Genomic DNA, 13,870 nt, shown 5'->3' on the forward strand with positions numbered 1-13,870 from the left:
AGGCAAGCTGGAGCCTATCCCAGCTGACTACGGGCGAAAGGCGGGGTACACCCTGGACAAGTCGCCAGGTCATCACAGGGCTGACACATAGACAACCATTCACACTCACATTCACACCTACGGTCAATTTAGAGTCACCAGTTAACCTAACCTGCATGTCTTTGGACTGTGGGGGAAACCGGAGCACCCGGAGGAAACCCACGCGGACACGGGGAGAACATGCAAACTGCACACAGAAAGGCCCTCGCCGGCCCCAGGGCTCGAACCCAGGACCTTCTTGCTGTGAGGCGACAGCGCTAACCACTACACCACCGTGCCGCCCGGAGTCTCGAGTGTCTGAGATAAATCTGTAACCCTTCCAATGTGGGAAAGTCCTCAGACTTTGAGCTTTGCACTGTTCGAGATTATTTACTTTTCACATTTCCATATCCGTGTACTAATCTGGAAGCAGTACTGCAGTTGAGGATCTGTATCCGTTTCCCATTACATCTGAGTACCCTTGAGACTAGGACGCGTTCTCTGGAGGTTATAGTGTGGTACGCTGAAACCTTGAACCAACCCATAATCACCTCATTGAGTCTTCGTTATGTAACCACGTAGTTGGTAAAATGCTACAAAAAATGGGCGTATAAGCTTAATTTCTGTTACGTCATTATTCCAAAGTGCCGTCTGTTTACTTTACAGGACGAGAGACTGAAAATGGTACAGAGCAACTTTGCTGTAATGCAGACAAAGCAACCTAGTTACAGCCAAGGGTGCCAATACTTTAATCTTCCCTTCACGAAAGAGAACATTGCGTACAAACTTTGTCAAAGGACATTAACTGGCCATGGTCTCTGGGCGGGAATGGGGAAGGGTGGCGTACTGTCTCTCCTGTTAATCACAGCAACACCAGCCAATCACAGGCGTCTGTGAGCTCAGGTACGAGGAAGAGGGCGGATAGCGCTATAGCTAGCTTTGCTCTATGAGGCCTCAGTTTGAAAAGATGTGGTGAAAATACTAGTATGTGACTATATTTAACAGTTATTCCATGAAATCGAGTCGTACATGAGCTGATAGCCGACGAGGAGCGTAGCACTAAGTTGGCTATAAGCCATGTACGACCAGATTGAGTGGAATAACTGTTTTATTCTATCCACGTTCACTGGATTTTGAGAAACCGAGCATTTTTATTTTTATTTTTTGCAAATTCGATAAATCAAAACTTTATATAAAACGTCCGACAAAATCATTTCCGTTTAACAAACCGGTGAAATGACAGGAGCAATTTGTGAAAAATGTGATTAATAATAATTCTTGAAAAATAAAAAAAGAAACGTTCTTTCCATCAAGTATTTTTGTTCCATGTTTTGTTGCTTTGGGTTTTTTGGTATTTTTGGGGGGTTTTGTTTTCGAGTAGAGTTTGTATTTTGTCTTCGGTTGATTCAGCAACACGCTCCGCCATTTTCTTTTTCTCTACTCATGGTATATGAGCTGATATCCTAGTAGTAGAGTAGCCAATCAGAGCGCACGATTGTTCGTACCCAGTGAATGTGGATAGAATAAATACTGTATATCCTTCAGCACCATGTAGTGAGCGTATATAGTGACTAGGAAGTCATTTAGGATCGAGATGGTGGATTTTGTGTTAAATACTAAACCAAATATTGGTTAAAAAAACCCTGTAAACTCAATTGTTCTTATTATAAAAATGCTTTTTGAAAAGAGAAAGTTGACTGAGAGTAACTACACTAAAGTTGAAGAGATTCTCATCCATGTGGGGTTTTTTTCCTCTCTTTTTTTTTTTTTTTTAAAAGCAAACCTAGTGAGCTAGTGTTTTTATAAAATGGTGGCTTTATGGCTCGAGTGTTGATTCGTGACAAATCCGTGACGGTTGTGTTTGATGAAACATTGGTCTGCACTGTATTTGGCTCCACGCTGTTCAGTACCCTTGGTCCCATGGCACAAAAAGAAAGACGTAGTTAGAGTACATGTCACTCAGCAATAAAAATAAATGAGATGATGAAAATGTGGGATGGCTGATTTTTATTTATTTATTTATTTATTTATTTATATCATACCTCTGTCGTACCTCGATGTCTGGGGTATTTGTGTACAAAATAGTCAAAAGCATTTCTTAAATAAGAATACTTGTCATTTTTCTTTCCAGGAGCCGACGTCATCATCACGTATTACACTCCTCAACTGCTCACGTGGCTTACCGAGTGACATGGCAACCCGCTCTCATGGATTAGTTCTGATTTACTCCAAAGGGCATTAAAGGTTCACGATAAAGAAAGGATTCTCTGAATTCTGTAATCGAGCGGATAATTTTTATATTCTTGTACTTTAGGGCAGAAACGCCATCTTAATCCTGTGTATCGTTATTGAGCAACATTAATCAAAAATCAAATCTAGAAAACTGAAATGTCCTCAAAACAGCCAGCTGATTATGCGTCTTTGATTATTATGTGAATTTCTTACTCTCTTTTTCTGTTTGAGGACCGGCTTTCTAAAATCAACATCATTTACAAATTATTTACATGTCAAATTACATGTTCGGTTGTTTTTGTGTCAGTTCTGTCACTGGAATAAACACAATTTTGTTCTGTAATGTGATTAAATAGCCTGGTATATTTGTAGATATTCAGGACCTCAAGTAGAAAGCCATTCCAACATCTATAAGTTTGGATCTAGTATTGAATATACACTCACCGGAGTCTATCTGTATACACTTGCTGTACACAATTAAACAGCAGAAATGATTCGGCTTTGCAGCGCAGTTGTGACACAGAGGTCAGTTGGCACCACCGCCCTTGTTTTACCCTTCATTTGTATTTTTTCAGTACACAAGTAAGGCATAAACCCAGTAGAAATCAACGGAAATCACATACTTGCACCACAAATACTATATTCTATATTATAATTATACTGATAATCTACAAATATGTCGAGTTTGGAGACACTTGCAAGTATTTATATGGTAGCAAAGCTCCAGTACTCATGGATTGAATGAAGAAAGGATGTTTATTCACTGTCTTCCTGTCTCATGTTTTTTATTATTATTATTATTCTATGCTGTGATTAAAGAAATAGGGCATTCATTTTCTTGGTAAAAAATAAACCTGAGAACACGTCTGGAATAAGTTCATATTATTTCCGCTTGTTTTTATCTTGCAGCAGTTTAGGTGAGAAAACGAGCAGCATTACTGAGACTGCCGTTCAAGTTCAACTCACCAGTTAGACTTACATTAATGATCAATGAACGATTACTATAACAGCGATGAAGCCTCCTTTACAAAAGAACAAAAAGAATCTTTTCTCTGAATATAATACAGATCAGTCTGATATCGTTCCTCTGTTATCAGCTTTAGTTTAGTTTTCACTTTAGGTTATAGAATAGAATAGAACGCCTTTATTGTCACTATACACATGTACAATGAGATTAAAGCATCTCCAATAACAGTGCAAACAACGTGGAGAGAGAGAGGGAGGAAGGGGGAAAAAAAAGGGGGGGTAAGGTGCACAGTCCTGAGGTGTATGTGTTGTGTTACACATTATGGAGTGAGGTATCGCTCATTGCACATATAAAGTATTGCACAGAGAGAGTCACATTATAAATTATTGCACGAGAGAGTCACATTATAAAATAAAATATTACACATTTATGAAGTATTGCAAGGTAAGGTAAGGTGCACAGACTAGAGGTGTATGTGTTGTGTGTAAGGTGCACAGTCCTGAGGTGAGGTGAATGTGTTGTGTTTCACATTATGGAGTGAGGTATTGCACAGAGAGAGTCACCTCATAAAGTACTGCACATTATAAATTATTACACGAGGAGAGTCACATAGTAAAATAAATAAACTATAAAGTCAGAGCATATCCGAGTTCAGGGCGGTTATGGCTTTTGGAAAGAAGCTGTTTTTGAAACGGTTTGTCTTTGTCCTGATGCACCTGTAGCGCCTCTCTGAGGGCAACAGGTCGAACAGATCAAAGCCAGGGTGCGAGTTGTCCTTGATAATGTTCTTAGCTCTGCTAAGGCAGCGGGAGGTGTAAATGTCCATCAGGGAGGAGAGAGGGCAGCCAGTGATCTTCTGTGCTGCCTTAACTACCCTCTGGAGCCTCTCCCTGTCTACAGCAGTGCAGCTGCCGTACCATACTGTAATACAGTACGTCAGCAGGCTCTCGATGGATGAGTGGTAGAAGGTCAGCAGCAGATTGGAGTTTAGGTTGTACTTCCTGAGGACTCTCCGGAAGTGTAGCCACTGCTGAGCCTTCTTAATGACTGCTGTAATATTTACTGACCAGGAAATGTCGGCGGAGATGAGGACGCCGAGAAACCGGAAGGTGTGGACCCTCTCCACATACACGTTGTTGATGTAGAGGGGGGCTAGGTCGGTGCTGTGCTTCCTGAAGTCAATAATGGGCTCTTTGGTTTTCTTGGTGTTCAGAGCGAGGTTATTTTCTGAACACCAGGCTGCCAGCTTCAGGACCTCCTCTCTGTAGGCTGACTCGTCTCCCTTTGAGATGAGTCCGACCACTGTGGTGTCGTCAGCAAACTTGACGATGAGGTTGTTGATGTGGGTCGAACTACAGTCGTGGGTGTAGAGGCAGTACAGGAGGGGGCTCAGCACACAGCCCTGTGGAGAGCCGGTGCTCAACGTGCGGGTGGAGGAGAAGTGGGGGCCAAGTCTCACAGTCTGGGGCTGGTTAGTAAGAAAGTCCTTTATCCAGGCACATGTGAGAGGGGGGAGGCCGAGAGTGTCCAGTTTTCTAATAAGGATGTCCGGGATTATTGTATTAAAAGCTGAACTGTAATCCACAAAGAGTATGTGGATGTAGCTCTGCTGCTGCTGCTCCAGGTGGTTTAGCGCAGAGTGGAGAGCTACAGCGATGGCGTCCTCTGTGGATCTGTTTGTGCGATATGCGAACTGGTAGGGGTCGAAGTCTGGGGGGAGGTGGTCCTTGATGTGCTGAAGAACTAGTCTCCCGAAGCACTTCATGATTACCAGGGTGAGGGCCACAGGACGGTAATCATTCAGGCTGGTGACGGGAGACTTCTTCGGCACTGGGATTATTGTTGCAGATTTTAGGCAGGGCGGGATGACTGCCTGAGCCAGGGAGAGGTTAAAGATCCTGGTGAAGGTAGGGGCGAGCTGGTGGGCGCACGCTCTGAGCACCTTACCAGGTACACCATCTGGGCCGGCAGCTTTCTTGGGGTTCACTGCCAGGAGCACCCGTCTGACATCGTGCTCCTGTACAGTGAAAGGAGTGGTGTAGGAACTGTGTGGTGCTAGAGGCAGGGCAGGAGCAGTTTGTAAACATTAAACATACTTTTTCACTTTTTTTTTAGTTAGGTTTTACCTCATACATTAACAGGTTTTATCAGAGGTGGACAAAGTACCCAACTTCATTACTTAAGTCAAAGTACGGATCCCACTGGTCAAATGTTACTCCGATACAAGTGAAAGTTCTCCAGTCAAATTTTTACTTAAGTTAAAGTACTGAAGTACTTGCTTTTAAAAAATACTGAAGTATTAAAAGTACATTTTCTGTCAACGCATTGTTGTATTATTGCCACAACGCTTACAAAACCTAACGCCGTTACCAAAGACAGAAGTGTGAATTCACAAAATGAACGCATGCTGTGCCATCATGGTGGTTTAACATTAAGCTAGCTAGTCAGTGAAGCTCCACCTGACATGCTAGCAAACTCTTTTCAAACTCGAAATCATATTGGGTAGCAAACGCTACTAGAAAAGAAAGATTTCTACATTCTGTTTATTTGGCAAGATTATGCTAAAACATATTTCTGAAAGGACTTCAGATAAGTTAACATTATTCATGTTAGTGTAACTCCATTTTTACATGCTAACTAACAGTGTCCAAGTTAACTCGCTATGTGTTAACATTAGCAGTGGACAAGGCGATGGCAACTTGGCGGGCAAATCCATAGAAAGTCATTTGACTAACCAGACTGCATAGCTACATTTGCAATGTTATCGCTAGCTCTAAAAGCACAGACAACTTCGTTGCAAGCTTTCTCTTGGAATAAAACTTTTACAGACTTCAATATGCTTCCGCAGGTTGGACGGCGAGCTTTTGTAGGCCGTCATGTGGTTCGTTTTCAGCAAACCAAGCAAACATTTAAAACGAAACTAATCTTTAATCCTTTCAGAAAACTGAAACATGGGTTCTAGGTAAAGCCATGAGTGCATGCATTCTCCAGAAGAACCGCCTCCTTCCATTCTGCCATCAACTGATCGTGTTAAATAATGTTGCTGAGAAATCATTGAGCTTGATTTTATACAGTCTATGGACGAGACTTGACCCAAGTGATTACTGATCGGCTGTCTCAGTGTCACCTGCGAAGAAAACATCACATTTTAGAAAAGAAAAAACAATCCAATTTCAAAACTGCTTCATAGTAACAAGTAACGAGGACCTTGACAGAAATGTAATGGAATGAAAAATATGATATTTGCCTTTCAAATGTAGTGAAGTTAAAATCATACTGTAGTTTCCAAAAAAATGATACTCAAGTAAAGTACAGATACTCAAAAAGTGGACTTAAAGTGCATATTCTGGACCAATTTCGGGTTTTTTTATATGAAAGTATGTCCCTTTACACACTCATCCAGAAGGGTAATTTTGCACAAGGCCATCTGTCTACAGCAGAAAAAAAAAATAATAATAATAACAAAATGCGTCTGGAGCCAGCGCTGACGTAGGATTCAGAAGGAGGCGTCCCGCACGCAACGTCACGAAAATCATTGTTTCCCGGGAAATCCAAATGGCAAGTTTTTTCAGAGGCGGACCAATTCGCCTCAAATGGCTTGATTTCACCAGAATTTTTCTGGTATTGCGCAAGTTTAAAAAATTGCACAAAATGCAAAATGTGACAGATATTTGACCAAAGTTTAATATAAAATAGGAGAATTACATTGATCTTGCTGGCGGCACAGTGGTATAGTGGTTAGCGCTGTCGCCTCACAGCAAGAAGGTCCGGGTTCGAGCCCCGTGCCCAGCGAGGGCCTTTCTGTGCGGAGTTTGCATGTTCTCCCCGTGTCCGCGTGGGTTTCCTCCGGGTGCTCCGGTTTCCTCCACAGTCCAAAGACATGCAGGTTAGGGTAACTGGTGACTCTAAATTGACCGTAGGTGTGAATGTGAGTGTGAATGGTTGTCTGTGTCTATGTGTCAGCCCTGTGATGACCTGGTGACTTGTCCAGGGTGTACCCCGCCTTTCGCCCGTAGTCAGCTGGGATAGGCTCCAGCTTGCCTGCGACCCTGTAGAACAGGATAAAGCGGCTAGAGATAATGCGATGAGACATTGATCTTGCTCCTGAATTTACCCGTGATATGCACTTTAAGTACCGTACTCAAGTAAATGTACTTCGTTACTGTCCACCTCTGGGTTTTATGGAGGCCTCCGTCAGTCGTAGTCGACTATGGGTATGTCTCATTAGTTGCTCTTGGAGCATCTTCGGCGGTGGCTGAAGAGCCTGATCCTGGACTGGCAGACATGGTTGCAGATGTTGCAGACAAAGATGGCATGAGTGCGTGGGGTCATATGCCTTTCTTTTCTTGGGTTCCGCTTGTCCTCAGCAGCATTAGCGAGCTTTTTTTCACCGAGCGTGATTTGCTGTTTCACTGCACCCGTCCCATTGCTGCGGTCAGCCAACAGCTCTTCCCAGGAGTTTATGTCCATGTCCCAAGCCTTCAGGTCTCTCTTGCAGACATCCTTGTATCACAGTTGGGAGTAGCCAGTGTTCCTTTTGCCAGCCACGAGTTCACCGTAGAGGATGTCCTTTGGTATGCGACCATCCTTCATGCGCCGTACGTGACCCAGGTGGTGGTTACCCTCCTCAGGGTAACCATGCTTGGGAGACCAGCTTGAGACAGGACCTCGGTGTTTGGCAGCTGATGTTCAGAATGCGGCGAAGGCAGCATAGGTGAAAGGAATTCAGTTTCTTCGCCTGCTTGGCATATGTGGTCCATGTCTCACTGCCATATAGTAGTGTACTGAGGATACAGGCATTGTATACCGCTATCTTGGTCTTTGTGGACAGTTTAGGGTTCTTCCAGACACGATCGGTGAGGCGGGCAAGAGTCGTCGCTGCCTTTCCAATGCGCTTGTTGACCTCTTCATCCAAAGACAAATTGTCTGTGATGGTGGAACCCAGGTAAGTGAACTGATGGACGACTTCTAGTTCGAAGTCATCGATGGACTTTCATACATGTCAAGTTATACGGTTTCCCCGTATTTTGTATGGGAAAATGCAATTTTTTGGCTAATACGGCATACACTGATTTTCATACAGGAAAATTATGTTTTGTATCAGAGATTTTTTCTGTTACTCCGAGAAAATTTTCTTAGCATCCACCATTTATTTTTTCAAACACGCATGGCCAATGAAATGGAACTATTTTCGATTTATGTGGTTTTATAGTTGTACGTGGTTTTCTCGGTCATTTAAGTCCATCGGCTCGGACTGCCCAGACTTCTGTGACGGCTGTAGAAGTTATGTTCTGCCAATTTCTTGTGGAACACAACATCCCCCCGACTGTGGCAGACCATTTTTCGTAGCTAGCGGAAAAAAACAAACAAAAAACATTTAATACCATCTACATGTTTGCCGTGCTCTGATTTTCTTTTATTGACCAGGAAAATAATAGATGTATATTGGGGAAAGGTCTTCGACATAAAAACTGCTCTGGGTGTTGCCAGGTTTCCAATGCTGAAACAACTTTTTACTGCTTTGTTGTGCCTCCCACATAGCAATGCAGATAGTGAGAGGGGTTTTGCATTGGTTAGGAAAATTCATCCTGAGTACAGAAAAAATATGGCTGCAGACACATTAACTGCATATCTGCAAATTAAAATGAACTGTGATGAGGAGCTACAACTGCTGCCCAAGCAGTGATATTATAGCTAGTGCCAAATCTGCAACATCTTTGTACAACAAAGAACACTCCTAAAAGGAATAAGATTTAAATTCTTGTTATAAATTAGTGGAAATATTTTCAATTTAACTACATAATTTATTAATATTTTCACTTATCCTCATCTCATTATCTCTAGCCACTTTATCCTGTTCTACAGGGTTGCAGGCAAGCTGGAGCCTATCCCAGCTGACTACGGGCGAAAGGCGGGGTACACCCTGGACAAGTCGCCAGGTCATCACAGGGCTGACACATTGACACAGACAACCGTTCACACTCACATTCACACCTACGGTCAATTTAGAGTCACCAGTTAACCTAACCTGCATGTCTTTGGACTGTGGGGGAAACCGGAGCACCTGGAGGAAACCCATGTGGACACGGGGAGAACATGCAAACTCCACACAGAAAAGCCCTCGCCGGCCATGGGGCTCGAACCCAGGACCTTCTTGCTGTGAGGCGACAGCGCTAACCACTACACCACCATGCCGCCTCACTTATCCTTATTTGCATAATATACTTGATGTGGTTCAGTCATCTTTAGTTGGATCGAACACTGCTTGCGGTGTCAACACTTTTCTCTCAAATGGAACTTTTACTAACCTTCATTTACTGTTTGACCTGATTATATATAATTTATTACATGTAACCTACTATTTTAATTAACATACCTACTTAGTACTGCTGTTATATTTCAAGTAATTTTCTTTGGTGGTATGTAATATTGTAGGTGATGTCAACACTTGTCAAATAGAACTTTGTCAAGTCAAGTTTATTTGTATAGCGCTTTTAACAACGAACATTGTCGCAAAGCAGCTTTACAGAATTTGAATGACTTAAAACATGAGCTAATTTTATCCCTAATCTATCCCCAATGAGCAAGCCTGTGGCGACGGTGGCAAGGAAAAATTCCCTCAGACGACATGAGGAAGAAACCTCGAGAGGAACCAGACTCAAAAGTATAGGTACGCAGTCACAGTCCGTCTAAGGACTACATTTCCCATCAACTAACTTCCGCGGTGACCTACGTCACTTCCTCCATGATCCCATAAGTAATCCGGAAACTTCCAACTCGGTCTTTTTGGTGCTGTGAATCTCGTCGCAACTGGCGCGTTCTACAAAGATAAAGAGGCCGCTCACCAGAGCATCCAAGATACAGACGTCTGCTTTGCAAGTAAGAATTCAGCACGTTTTCATTTTACCACTGGCCACGGTAAACTTCCAAAATCGCACGATCTAACTCAGATGAGTTACAACCGGTTTTTATTTGTATTATGGGTAACGTTAAAACTGCCGCCCAAAGCAGTTAATTTAAAGTTAGAAGCGACCGGATTCCTTCTGACTAAAAGCGCTGTGCATATTGTTTGATCAGAGACTTTTCTCCACGAACTACGAAGCGTTCGGACCAAGAAATCCTCTGCTTTCACGGAAAGCCCCACGTGCTCCTGTGGACTCCAAAAGTCTCGGAACATCTCTACGTAATCTTGCATAGGAGCAAGATATTACGTAAGACTGGCATTTTTGGGCAGAAACTAGTCTTAGGAATTAGCTTAATGAAGTAGTGTGAATTTAAACTCAGGAATTGTTTAATTGTGCACACTGGTTTTGTGTTCTACATTGTTCTATGTTCTCTCAGTTGTTGTTTAATAGATAGGCTTTTGCATGCTCTTTATTCCTTCCTAACACCTTTAATTTCATTATTACATATATTTTGACCTCATCAAGACTTCAGTGGATTTAGTAATGTTATAAGCTAGTGGAGTTAGCTACCACGGCTAATCTGTTTTGTCTCATTAGCAACAGAGCTAATTCTTTTGTCTCCACCACATGGACACACACAAACACACCTTAGCTAGCAACACAGAGCTAATTCTTTTGTCTCCACCACGTGGTCACACACAAACACACCTTAGCTAGCAACACAGAGCTAATTCTTTTGTCTCCACCACATGGTCACACACAAACACACCTTAGCTAGCAACCCAGAGCTAATTCTTTTGTTTTAGGCCACAGGCCTCACAGACAGAATAGATAAAGTCTTATGCAGCCCCTCATACATGCACTCCCATGTACACACACATACCTCACTGTTTGCCAAAGATTTCAACTGCTATTATTCATTTTTATCTTTGTTATAATAATTCAATTATTCTGTTAAACTGTGTCTGTTGTTGTACCGATATTTTTGAAGTCACACAATCTCAAAGAATTCCAAGGTGTATGAGTGCCATTGGCTGTAGCCTGGTAAGTGGTACATTATTGCTGCATTGGAAGTGATCATGATAATTTGGAATATACCATAATTTAGCTGTTTGGTAATTTATTATTAAGCACCAAGATTAATGGTATTATTAATGAGACTGATTTAATGAGACTGATTTACTGATTTAATGAGACTGATTTACTGATTTAATGAGACTAATTTAATGATTTAATGAGACTGATTTAATGAGATTGATCACTTAACACCAATTGCACCTACAAAAGGGATCCCATCCTCATTTGGGCAACAACAGACAGCCTGACTATAATATTAACAGTTTTAACATGAAGACAGTTTCGTTGATGTTGTAACTCTTCATTGATGGAAACTTGAGTGCAAAAATGTCCATGACAACTGCAGTCCTAAAGTTAGCGAGTCAACTGTAGTCCTCAGCCATAAAAGCATTACTGTAAGAGTCCAGAGCGTCCTCCAGGTGTGACTTTCAACTGTCCTCATGGGGCCGTCCTCCACAGGAACGATGCGATGAGACTCCAACCAGACACAGGGCACCAGGATGGATCAAGCAGGTCCGAGGAGCAGAAGAGGTCAGCATCTCAATCCCAGGACCGACCTGTAACTCAGAGGGACAGATTTGGGGGGAGAAAACACAGGTTGTTAGGTATGCCCAATGTCACCTGAATAAGTGTAAGCAACAGGTGTCAATGTCTAAAAATAACACAAGTATTAAGTCTGTGTGGTAGGCTCGCAGAGACGAGAGTCCTGACATCAGGCATAATGCACAACAATGGCATGTTAATATGGTTAAAAAATCTCATGACCTGCTCTGGCTGGATGTTTGATTGGGTGATGGGAGCACACTCCTTAGCAATGAGACAGTTGGAATTATAGATCAGAGTGAGTGCAGGCAGATGCAGATGGGACCCTTAGGGCTGGCCAAGACAATTCAGTTACATTTCACTGGGTCTGGGACATGCGACAGAATGTCAGACGGCCGATTCCCTGCAGGGAATGTGTAATTCCTTTGTGTAATTTTTATGAACTATTTAATATTAATACATTTTATTTGCAAAATTTACATCAGTAATTCTGGTATTACTGATACAATGTATATTAAATAATTAAGTTTATAGTTCAGTCATTCTCTTTAGTAGATAATTGTTTGCTTGACTGCTTGAAAGTGCTTGAAAGTTTGTGAACCCTTTAGAATTTTCTATATTTCTGCATAAATATGACCTAAAACATCATCAGATTTTCACACAAGTCCTAAAAGTATATAAAGATAACCCAGTTAAACAAATGAGACAAAAATATTATACTTGGTCATTTATTTATTGAGGAAAATGATCCAACGTAACATATCTATGAGTGGCAAAAGTATGTGAACCTCCAGGATTAGCAGTTAATTTGAAGGTGAAATTAGAGTCAGGTGTTTTCAATCAATGGGATGACAATCAGGTGTGAGTGGGCACCCTGTTTTATTTAAAGAACAGGGATCTATTAAAGTCTGATCTTCACAACACTTGTTTGTGGAAGTGTATTATGCCATGAACAAAGAAGATTTCTGAGGACCTCAGAAAAAGCGTTGTTGATGCTCATCAGGCTGGAAAAGGTTACAAAACCATCTCTAAAAAGTTTGGACTCCACCAATCCACAGTCGGACCGATTGTGTACAAACGGAGGAAATTCAAGCTCTATTGTTACCCTCCCCAGGAGTGGTCGACCAACAAAGATCACTCCAAGAGTAAGGCATGCAATAGTCAGCGAGGTCACAAAGGACCCCAGGGTAACTTCTAAGCAACTGAAGGCCTCTCTCACATTGGCAAATGTTAATGTTCATGAGTCCACCATCAGGAGAACACTGAACAACAATGGTGTGCATGGCAGGGTTGCAAGGAGAAAGCCACTGCTCTCCAAAAGAACATTGCTGCTCATCTGCAATTTGCTAAAGATCACATGGACAAGACAGAAGGTTATTTGAAAAAAGTTTTGTGGATGTATGAGACCAAAACAGAAATTTTTGGTTTCAATGAGAAGTGTTATGTTTGGAGAAAGGAAAACACTGCATTCCAGCATAAGAACCTTATCCCATCTGTGAAACATGGTGGTGGTAGTATCATGGTTTGGGCCTGTTTTGCTGCATCTGGGCAGGGACGGCTTGCCATCATTGATGGAACAATGAATTCTGAATTATACCAGCGAATTCTAAAGGAAAATGTCAGGACATCTGTCCATGAACTGAATCTCAATAGAAGGCGGGTCATGCAGCAAGACAATGACCCTAAGCACACAAGTCGTTCTACCAAAGAATGGTTAAAGAAGAATAAAGTGAATGTTTTGGAATGGCCAAGTCAAAGTCCTGACCTTAATCCAATCGAAATGTTGTGGAAGGACCTGAAGTGAGCAGTTCACGTGAGGAAACCCACCAACATCCCAGAGTTGAAGCTGTTCTGTACGGAGGAACGGGCTAAAATTCCTCCAAGCCGGTGTGCAGGACTGATCAACAGTTACCGGAAACGTTTAGTTGCAGTTATTGCTGCACAAGGGGGTCACACCAGATACTGAAAGCAAAGGTTCACATACTTTTGCCACTCATAGATGTGTAATATTGGATCATTTTCCTCAATAAATAAATGACCAAGTATAATATTTTTGTCTCATTTGTTTAACTGGGTTCTCTTTATCTACTTTTAGGACTTGTGTGAAAATCTGATGATGTTTTAGGTC

General features: G+C 42.0%; 1 protein-coding gene across 2 annotated transcripts in view; it reads left to right on the top strand.

Moving 5' to 3' along the window:
- The window catches only part of alad (aminolevulinate dehydratase), a 34,209-nt gene extending 31,079 nt beyond the window's left edge, over nt 1-3,130 (top strand). For both annotated transcript variants that reach the window (XM_060913031.1, XM_060913032.1), the window contains exon 12: nt 2,150-3,130. In XM_060913031.1, the coding sequence (XP_060769014.1) occupies nt 2,150-2,208 (59 nt within the window). In that variant the 3' untranslated portion in view covers nt 2,209-3,130. The remainder of the gene's footprint in view (nt 1-2,149) is intronic.
- Nucleotides 3,131-13,870: the final 10,740 nt, after the last annotated feature.

The sequence above is a fragment of the Neoarius graeffei genome, chromosome 28 (genome assembly GCF_027579695.1).
Source record: "Neoarius graeffei isolate fNeoGra1 chromosome 28, fNeoGra1.pri, whole genome shotgun sequence".
NCBI classification, from domain to species: domain Eukaryota; kingdom Metazoa; phylum Chordata; class Actinopteri; order Siluriformes; family Ariidae; genus Neoarius; species Neoarius graeffei.